This window comes from Gossypium hirsutum, chromosome D06 (genome assembly GCF_007990345.1).
Source record: "Gossypium hirsutum isolate 1008001.06 chromosome D06, Gossypium_hirsutum_v2.1, whole genome shotgun sequence".
NCBI classification, from domain to species: Eukaryota; Viridiplantae; Streptophyta; class Magnoliopsida; order Malvales; family Malvaceae; genus Gossypium; species Gossypium hirsutum.
The window spans coordinates 3,891,087-3,901,615 of NC_053442.1; the positions used below are offsets into that span (position 1 = coordinate 3,891,087).

At 32.7% G+C, this 10,529-nt stretch overlaps 2 protein-coding genes across 3 annotated transcripts; both read left to right on the plus strand.

Annotated features, from left to right (window-relative positions):
• Positions 1-613: 613 nt before the first annotated feature.
• Positions 614-2,031, plus strand: LOC107943317 (dnaJ homolog subfamily C member 14). Its single transcript, XM_041095069.1, has one exon. It carries the CDS (start codon positions 621-623, stop codon positions 1,752-1,754), a length of 1,134 nt encoding a protein of 377 aa, XP_040951003.1. The 5' UTR covers positions 614-620; the 3' UTR covers positions 1,755-2,031.
• A 3,113-nt stretch (positions 2,032-5,144) lies between these two features.
• LOC107943315 (AP-4 complex subunit mu) lies at positions 5,145-9,838 on the plus strand. 2 transcript variants are annotated; one of them, XR_001695995.2, is made up of 13 exons: positions 5,145-5,326; positions 5,953-6,047; positions 6,290-6,493; positions 6,790-6,906; positions 7,007-7,135; positions 7,544-7,670; positions 7,976-8,079; positions 8,190-8,294; positions 8,504-8,598; positions 8,691-8,778; positions 8,859-8,919; positions 9,042-9,115; positions 9,591-9,713. XR_001695995.2 is itself a non-coding variant. In XM_016877065.2 (12 exons), the coding sequence occupies exons 1-12, from the start codon at positions 5,269-5,271 to the stop codon at positions 9,620-9,622; spliced, it is 1,215 nt and encodes a 404-aa protein (XP_016732554.1). In that variant the 5' UTR covers positions 5,145-5,268; the 3' UTR covers positions 9,623-9,838. The 2 variants fall into 2 exon arrangements, 1 of the variants encoding a protein (XP_016732554.1); XM_016877065.2 differs by lacking the exon at positions 9,042-9,115 and having other exon boundaries at positions 9,591-9,838.
• The last annotated feature ends 691 nt before the right edge of the window (positions 9,839-10,529 follow it).

The following is a 10,529-nucleotide window of genomic DNA, read 5'->3' on the forward strand; positions in this document are numbered from 1 at the left end:
AATTTTTATTGGTATTTTTAATAAATAAAAAGATTAAATAACCTCAAATAGTATAATTTATTTTAAATATGGAAAGATATTTTTATAAATATATTACTTTTGATATAGGTCCAAATATATTTTGATATATGTTTTATTAATGTATACAATTATTCTGACATATGTCCAAATATATTTTGATTATTAATTTGATCGTGTTTTAAAATATAATATTATTTATAATTTAATTTAATAATAATTAAAATGTTTTTATAAAGGATGTAATACATTATTTTTAATATATGATTATATTAAAATATAATATTATTTGTAATTTAATTTAATAATAATTAAAATATTTTTATAAAGGATATTTTTTCAAAAATAGGGATTTTTAGTTTATTTTTTCCTGAAATGGTAAATTTTGATTTGAAACATTGAATCTATGTGCCAGATCTTGACTGTCTACTTAACACAGTCATTTCCACTGTAAAGGAAAGTTGTTTTTTTCATTACACTAGTTAATTATCGAAAAAAATTTACTATTCATGATGAAAAGACCAAAAAGGCCCAAATTTCCTCTCCAATAAACTTAAAACTATATGTAATTTAATTAAAAAACAAACACCAATTTCGTCCATATGGACTTAAAAATTTCCAACATAAACAGTCAAAATAAAAGCTCAACAAATCGAAAATCCCAATCGTTTTGTTTTTTCTTATTTTCCAAACAGACCCTTAAGAAAATGGAGGAAAATGGCAGTAGAGCTGAAGCCCTACGCCTTCTAGGGATCGCCGAGAAGCTTCTCCAAAATCGTGATTTCAACGGCTCAAGGGAGTTCGCAATCTTAGCTCAAGAAACCGAGCCCTTATTAGACGGGTCGGATCAGGTCCTAGCCGTCGCCGATGTCCTCCTCGCCACCGACAAAAAAATAAACGGTCAACACGATTGGTACTCCATCTTGCAAGTTGATCGCCGATCCGAAGGCAACGATCTCATCAAGAAACAGTATCGTCGCTTAGCTCTCCTTCTTCACCCCGACAAAAACAAGTACCCTTTCGCCGATCATGCGTTTAAGTTTGTAGCCGATGCATGGTCCGTTTTATCGAACAGCTCAAAAAAATCTCAATTCGACAAAGAATTAAGCTTTTTCACCAGGATTGATTTCAGCAACGCCGGCGATCGTTCGAATCAGTCCGGGAAATTACCGGTCACTAGAAGAGGGAAAAATCAGGACGGTGTTCAACACCGGTCACCGAATTCCACAACCCAAAATGAAAACCAAAGGCCTAGATCGTCAACATTTTGGACAACTTGTCCGTACTGTTACAGGTTGTTCGAGTATCCTAAGTTCTACGAAGGTTGTTGTTTAAAGTGTCAGAATTGCCGGAGATCTTTTCACGCGGTTTCGATTCCGACACTTCCGCCGTTGGTCCCCGGGAAAGAAGCGTATTATTGTCGCTGGGGTTTTTTTCCGTTAGGGTTTATGTCCGGTAATCAAGAAGATGGAGCAAAACCACCGACCGGGTTTCCTAGTTGGATGCCTTCTACCATGCCTGGAGTCCAGCAAGAGAACGAAAGAAATGGAGGCAATGTGCCAGCTCCGTTGCAACCACCACTGCAAGCAGCTGTTCCACCAGCACCAGCAGCAGCTGTTCCTAAGACAACCGTGAAAAAGGTGGTTGAAAGGAACACTCCGGCGGCTGTTTCTGGTGGAAACGCGCCCAATTCCACCCCAAGGAAGAGAGGGAGACCAAGGAAGAATCCCCTTTGAGGTTTCGATTAGCAATGCAATGTTGTTTTTTTTTTCTTTTAAATATTTGCCTTAAAAGAAACCTGACGGAATTGCTGGAGTGTTTTATGAAGGGAGAACAAAGGGTAATAGCTGAAGATGAAACTTTGCTATGTTGGGTGGAAATTGTAGGTATTTCTGTGGTTTTTAATTGTTGTTGTTTGTAGATTGTAGATTGTTTTAATGTACTAACTAGCACATCGGTGATTATGTAACATTATGATATGCAGCAATAATATGTTAGCAAGTTCTTTAGTTACTGATTTCGAGCAATCTCTCTTGTTGTCGTTGAGTTGAACCGCTGTATTATCTTGTCAATGTCTTGTAGGGAAATATGGTTAGAGTACCACTGATATTGGTACTTTCCGAACTAGGAGATATTTCAGAACATTACCATAATTGTCGTTATCAGCCGCTCTACCAGTTGTTTGTTATGTTTCCTTCATTCCTTATTAACTTGTATTGTTAGACTTCATATTAATTTTAATAATGATAGCAATAGCAGTATTTGAATAGCCAAGGAATCCAGAGAGAGATCAAATTGCAGTGCTATTTGTGTTTTGGGCTTGTTTTGCCAAAGCACTTTTAATGGCTCGACATAGCAAGGAGAGATTGATCCCGGGTTACCCAGTCTTTTTATTCTGATTCGATCAGGTATGTTTGCCTCACTTGGTGATCATGCACTTCTAAATTAAGTTAAATCCTTGCTTCTGTTCATATAGGTCAAACCTGTAAGGTTGGTGCCGATCGCCGAGCAAAGAGCATGGTAAAAAAAGACCAAAACTAGGTGAGAAACCCCAAATGACATTTGGTATAGCTATATATAATCTCTTTATTCACATTGTTACTACCCCAAATGACAAGTAGCAGATGATGATCGATAAATACGGACTAGCCGAGGATGGCCAATTCTTTTTCTATGGTAGCCCCAATGAAGAAATCAAAATTAGTAATGCTACTTGCAAATATAGCCATAGAAATGTTTTATTACAATTTCATGTTGCAGGCTGTGACATACTGAGTGATGCAGTTTCTATTTTAACTTGTTTTTTGCAAGTTCTTGCTGATACTTTCTAACACAACTGCAGGCATATGGATACTATATTTGAACCGGAAGCTCGAGTTTTGAAGAAATCCGGTAACGGGTAAAAACGAAGGAGATTTTTCACTCCATATCTTACTCATCTTGTTGCTGTAGATTTTAGGCAACGAATTGATTTCAAGAGTACTTTGCCTTCAGCATAACCAGCGGGTGAGATGTTTAATAGTATGCTTTAGGACATGATATTAAAGCGATTGGTCCAGTAACAAATTATATTCGGTAAAAGTATCATAGAAGTCCCTGTATTAAAAGTTGGGTTATATTTTACCATTTTTACTTAAAAAATAACAAATTAGTCCTTATACATTTTCTTACAAAGTTTATGGATCTCTAAACTTAATTTTTAGACCTCATTGGCACGAAGGTAACTTGCTTATGCTGGAAATATATATTTATTGAATCAACAAATTTTTTTATGTAAAAAAACATTTTCTTTTTGAAAATTTATTGCAAACCCAATATAAATATAAATTTATGTGCAACTAATTACAATTAACTAGACCTGCTAATGGGTCGGGTAATTTGTCCAGGTCTATCGGAAAACAGAAAGATTTGGACAAAATATGAGACTTGAAAAATGAATTTGGGTAAAATTTTAGTTATATGGGTTGGGTCTTGAGTAAGATGTTTTTGGTCCAAGTTTGGTCTGACCTGAATATATTATGTTATAAAAAATATTATATTAATTATATGTGTTAAATAACATTTATATATATTTATATTAAATCACTAATCCAATAAGAATTAAATTCATTATTCAAAATCTAAAAAAAAAACATAAATAATTAACTCAACCTAAAATATAAAAAGGGTAAACTACACCCATGGTCACTTTTGTTTATTTTAGGTTACATTTCAGTTACTTATGTTCGAAATGTTACATTTTAGTAACTTACGTTATTGTGTTGTAACATTTTAGTCACTGAGCCGTTAATTGTCGTTAATGGTGTAATGGTAAGCTGACGTGGCACATTAAATTATTATTTCAAACAAAAATTTTAGGTTAAATTATACAATTGTTCTCCATAATTTTTCGTTTTGAGCAATTTAATTTTTTTATATTCTTTTAACTTTCTTTCTTTTTTCTTTTTTTTTCCATTATCTTCTACTTCTCCCCCTGTTTTTCTACATTCTTTATTTCTTTTAACATACCAGGAATTCGAATTGGTAGTGAAAAAGAAGTATGGTATGAGTTTATGGGTTTTGGTTATAGGCAAATGATGACAGTCGACTTCCTACTTCTTTTTTCATTGCCAATTTGACTTCCTAATATGTTAAAAGAAATGGGAAATGTATGAAAACAGAGGGAGAAACAAAAAAGAATGGAAAAAAAGAGGAAAGTTTAAAGAACATAAAAGAAAAAAATTAAATTACTTAAAACGAAAAAAATATGGGGATCAGTTGTATAATTTAACCTAAAATTTTGTTTGAAATGATGATTTAACGTGCCACGTCAGCTTACCGTTACACCATTAACGACGATTAATGGCTCAGTGACTAAAATGTTACAACACGATAACGTAAATGACTAAAACGTAACATTTCAAACATAAGTGACTAAAACGTAAACTAAGGTAAACAAAAGTGACCATGGGTGTAGTTTACCCATATAAAAATTTTAAAATTATATTTAATACAATAAAATATTTATCATATTTATTTTTGTTTTTAATATAATAAATCAATTACTATATTTATGGTAGTGTCTTTTAATATAAATATTTTTAATGTTTTAATTTAACATTTTTAGTGCATTTAGTATATTATATTTTTTAAAAGTTATTTTAAATAAAAGTTAATTTAAAAAATAAATCGAGTTGGGTTCAAATTTACCTTTCTTAAATTAGATCAGATTTTAACAAAAAGATAAACTTAATTTCCAGATCAAACTGGATTCAAACTTAAAAAATTAATCTAAATATTTTACATGAAACCGACTTGTATATTGCACAAGGACGAATTGAGCTAAACAAAATTCATTCAAAGTATATTACAAGGAAAATAATTGTACCATATAGTGATGCTATGTTATTTGTATTCTTTTTTTAATATTTTAATGTGACATGAACAATTTCGTCTTAAATTATAATATTTTTATTTTAAAAAGAATTAAATTCAAATAAAAATCAGGATGAAATTAATGAGATTGGGCTGAAAATTTTTTCATATTACAATCGCAAAATATCGAACCTAGACTTTCAAGTGTCAAAGTTTCATCGGCTATTGAGTCAACAACTTAAACACACGTGGATGTAAAAAGAAAATAATTGGTGAAAAAACATTCAGAAGAAAACAAGCGAAAACTTTAAATGAAGACAAAATAAAAATAGAAGTCGGAGCTGAATTTGCAGAGAGAATAAAACAGAGGAGACGATTCAAAAAGAAGCTTCAATCATGATCTCACAGTTCTTCGTGCTTTCTCAGCGAGGCGATAACATAGTGTTTCGCGATTGTCAGTTTCCTTTACTACTCTCATCTTCTTAATTTCTCTATGGATCTCAACTTCACTTTTCTCTTTCGGTTTTCTATGTTCTTTTTTCTTTACATTGAAATTTTAGCGATATGGGAATTGTAATTGCATCCTTTACTTTTAATTTAATCTGTGCGATAATTGAGTTTATAGATCTGGATGATTTCATTTCGATCCTTTCTCAGTTCTTCTAGGCTGTATCTTGAAATATAATTTATGTTAATTTAGCTCTCGATTTTGCCTTTCTTTTCGTTTTTTTTTTCTCCTAGCTTCGATGTCAGATACTTTTAGATTAGCCTTCAATGCTTTTTTACTGATAAAGAGCGATTCAAGGCTTGAATTGATTTTGCATGTTAACTTTTATGTAAAAATCAATAGGAATAATTGGCCTGTCATGTAAGAATTTCTGAATAATGAAATGCATGATGCCTATAGAAATATCACGGCATTTATTTTGAATTTTCATGATTGGCACTTAAGCATGTACGTAATTGCAAGATATGTATAGATTATTATTTATAAGATTGGTTTCCAGTTATGATTTGATTATGTTAAATGGAAAGATTTGTATAAAGCAAGACTCAAGAGATTAGTAATTGTTACCACAGATCGCGGTGAAGTAGCAAAGGGTAGTGCAGAGATATTCTTTCGTAAAGTTAAGTTTTGGAAAGAGGATGGTCAAGAGGAGGCGCCCCCTGTCTTTGTAGGTATTACCTTACTAAAGAATGTAATGACAGGCAGTATACTTTTATACTGGCTGAACAAATGATATGCATTAATTAGAGTAATCAACATATGATAGGTTCCGGTTTTAGTTTGATTCATTCTTCTCCTATTTTTGTTATCAAAAGCTGTTGTATTCCAATGCATATTTTACTTGATTATTGCAGTACCTCAGCTGTTGCAATGCCCTAATAACTTTGTGTAACTGTTTTCGATTGATAGAACGTGGATGGTGTGAGCTACTTCCATGTGAAGGTTGTTGGGCTGCTGTTTGTTGCAACCACAAGAGTTAATGTGTCCCCGTCTCTTGTCCTGGAACTTCTGCAAAGGATTGCTCGTGTTATTAAGGATTATTTAGGGGTTTTAAGTGAAGATTCACTTCGGAAAAACTTTGTACTTGTATATGAGTTGCTTGATGAAGTCATTGTAAGTTCTTTTTCATTCTAAACCTTTTAGTGTTATAGTCTCTCTATTTATTATAAAAAGGCTCACTGCTGTTAACCAACTATCAAAAGATTAGCCCATCATGGCTTAGCATCTAGAATTCCATATGAATTATAATATACTGCATTTTAGAATCTCTGTGTACATTAGAAAACATTTTTTCTCTGTTGTATATGTTTTATTACTCTGCTGAAGTGTACTGTTAGTTGTGCACTGTTCTTCTGAAAAGATTTAAACAGATTCTGCTACTGTTTCTATGTCATTTCTTTTCCATCTAGGACTTCGGTTATATGCAAACAACCTCTACTGAAGTTTTGAAGTCCTACATATTTAATGAGCCAATTGTGGTTGATGCTGCGCGTTTGCAACCTCTTGGCCCTGCTGCCATCTTTATGGTATGATGAGAGTGCTTGATTATCAACCCTTGTAATGGTACTCCATAAGTTTATCAACATGCACTTGTGAAGTTAATTTATCAAATTTGGATGCTTGCAGCAAGGAACTAAAAGGATGCCTGGCACAGCAATTACAAAATCTGTTGTAGCTAATGAGCCTGGAGGTCGGAAGAGAGAGGAAATTTTTGTGGATATAATTGAGAAAATCAGTGTTACATTTAGCTCTAGTGTGAGTAACTGTCTTTTTTATCAGATTCAATATTTTGAAGTGTTTAAATTTTTAGTTATTGGAAATTTTATAATCTAATACTGATGCATGAAGTCTATAGTGGGGTTGGTGTGATGGTGTCACACCAACTGGCTCCTGTTAAGTTTTTTGTGAATTATTTTAAATATTAGCGGTTTTGAGAAAAAAGCTTTTGCCTCATTCTCTTCCTTTCTGAACCAAATGAAGTTAAAAGCAGCTAATATATGTTCTTTCACTCCCCCATTATTTTCGATGCTTATTTACTCTCTCCAGTTGCTTGTTGCAGGTAATTGTTATTTTTAAACAAAAAATCACTCCACAATACATGTATAGATGCTCCAATGCACTGCATGATTGACTTATTAACCAATTGAGTGATGTTTTAAACAGGGATATATACTGACTTCTGAGATTGATGGCACTATTCAAATGAAAAGTTATCTGACAGGAAATCCAGAAATCCGATTAGCACTTAATGAAGACTTGAGTATTGGAAGAGGAGGGGAATCGGCCAATGGTATTGCCCTCTCTTGTTCCTATTGACCATGCATTATTTTGAGATTTGTGTTCCATAGAGTTGCTTCTAATTATTTATTTATTTTTTATTGATGAAGTCAATTTTTTAGGGTTATTGACTTGCTTCAACTTTAAGGAGTATTAGTTTATACCAGCATGATTCTCAACTTTAAATGTTGCAATTATTATCTTTGATATGAGTCTGACTGTTCTTCGCAATATGGTTATCCTACTTCGTGTACTTACCTTTCACCCACTATTTCAATCAATGATTTGTCATTCTACTGTGTCTGCTTGTTGTGACAGATTATAGGAGTTCATATGGTTCGGGGGCTGTGATCCTTGATGATTGTAATTTTCATGAATCAGTGCGCCTTGATAGTTTCGATATGGATAGGACTCTGGCTCTGGTGAGTGAAATCTAGATTATAGCTGCCGGAAAATCGTGGAGAGATTGAAGAGACCACTAAATATCTTTGCATCATTTTGGTTTATGTTTCATTCTACTATTGTCTTTTAGGTACCACCGGATGGTGAATTTCCTGTCATGAACTACCGAATGACACAGGAATTCAAGCCTCCTTTTCATATTAATTGCTTAATTGAAGAAGCAGGACACCTTAAGGTGAGCTTGTCTTGTTTGACCTCCATATGTCATAATGGTTCTATCATATGCTTTTTCCCCTATTTCATAATCATGCAATATTTCCCTAATAATAATAAGATAAAAGAACTTATTTCATCCATACGTAATCTATTTAGTTCTGTAATAGATTTGAAATATAGGGCATTATTCCTGATTCAATTATTTATGCTTTTCTATTGACATTTTAGGCTGAAGTGATTCTTAAAGTACGAGCAGAGTTCCCCTCAAACATTACTGCAAACACAGTTGTTTTAGAGATGCCACTTCCTAAATATACTACCAGGTATTTTCTTTTCCCTTGGGCTCTATCTTTTGAGGTGGGATAAAAATATAAATATATCTGTGGATTACATCTTTTGTGCTTGGTGTTTATAGAGCTAGTTTTGAGTTGGAACCTGGAGTTACTGGGCAAAGAACAGATTTCAAAGGAGCAAACAAGAAACTTGAATGGGATTTAGAAAAGGTGAAAAAAATTTAGAGATGGTTTCCACCATCAAATGTATTTTCCCTTTTCATATAATCATTATTTTGTAACCTTGACAGTTTGTTGGTGGAGTTGAACATACACTGCGTGCGAAGCTGACTTTTTCTCAGGAATTGCATGGTATGCATTGTCCATTATTTAATTTTTGGAAAGAATAATTTTTCTAAAGTCAATGTGACAAGTTCTTTTGTGAATGTTCTATATTTATATCTCATCGATGAAAGAATTATGGTTTAATTCAGCAAACATCATAAAGGAAGCTTGACCAGTTAGCATGACTTTCACAATACCGATGTATAATGTTTCAAGGCTTCAGGTAAAAATACTGTCTGGCGCTAATTGTCTTGAGATTGAGACTATTATATTCCAGCCGATCAAAACCAAAATTTTAATCATATCTATGATAAAGTCTGGGATGGCTCTAATTAGGAATTCCCAAATGTTATTTCATTTTATATTATGTTATAGAAATATTTTCCACCCCTTTAAATCTGATCAGCGCCATGATGGATATTCATTAATTTGGCCACTTAAATCAGGGATCATAACTCTGCTGAAAAGCTATCACCTATGAGGTCCTTTTTCTTGCCATCTTAAATGCTTTGATAAGATCATTTCGAATAAACAATATAAGGGCAACATAAGGGCCGTTGTTCATAGTAAAAGCTAACTCACGAGCCGTTTGATAGCACAGTGGACGAGGGTTCAAGTCTCAGCATTGTTTCTAAATCCTAATTCTGTCTCTAAGTTACTCCAATTACCTAATGCTAATAATTGCTCTTCTGGTGTAGGTGAAATACTTGCAGATAGCAAAGAAATCTAGTTCCTATAATCCATATCGATGGATGAGATATGTTACTCAGGCCAATTCATATGTTGCTCGAATATAATAAGGTGAAATCCCCCTTCCCCCCTAAAAAAAAGGTTCATATTTGTTATCTCCTGGATTATACACTATTTTTCTTCACCAGATTATACATTTTGTTGAACTATCCCATATATTCAAGTTGCTTCGTCTGTTGAATTTCTCTGTTTTGTATATTACGGGTCTTTGGATTGACAATTTGGTACAGTTTAATATTTGACAGAATTAGATATCACCTCCTACGATTTAGAGCTGTTCTTTTGGAAATCCTATGTATCCTGTAAGATTAGAGCTGTTGTGGCCTAAACGATCTTTTTATTCCGATGTGCAAGCTATGCACTCCATATGAGATAGATGTAGGTGAAAGTATGTAGGAGATCCCTATATCCCTGTATCAAATTGGTTAAATTGGTTCCTCTATTATTAAATGGATTAATTTAGTCTCTGTACTATATTAAAAAGAATTAAATAAGATCAAATCGGAATAGAGTTAACATTTAAAGGCATATAATTTACTATTTATCAAAGTTAATATTTTTAAAGTTTTTATGATTTTGTAAATATTTTTAGAATTGAATTGCAATTTAAAAACTATTTTTGAAAATATTTTTTATACAGCAGTACACTTTAGACTTATTCAATTTTTTAATAGTATAGAGATTAAATTGATACATTTAATAATAGATAAATTAATTTGATAAATTCTTATAATGTAGAAATCTATATGGTAATTTAATATATATATATAGCTCAAGGTATTAAGTGTCTCCTACCTTGCCGAAGCTGTAAAATTCAGGCTTCTTTACTGCACACCCCTTTATTATTTGCAGCAAATAGTATTGTCTGAATAGTTGTGCCTATTTAC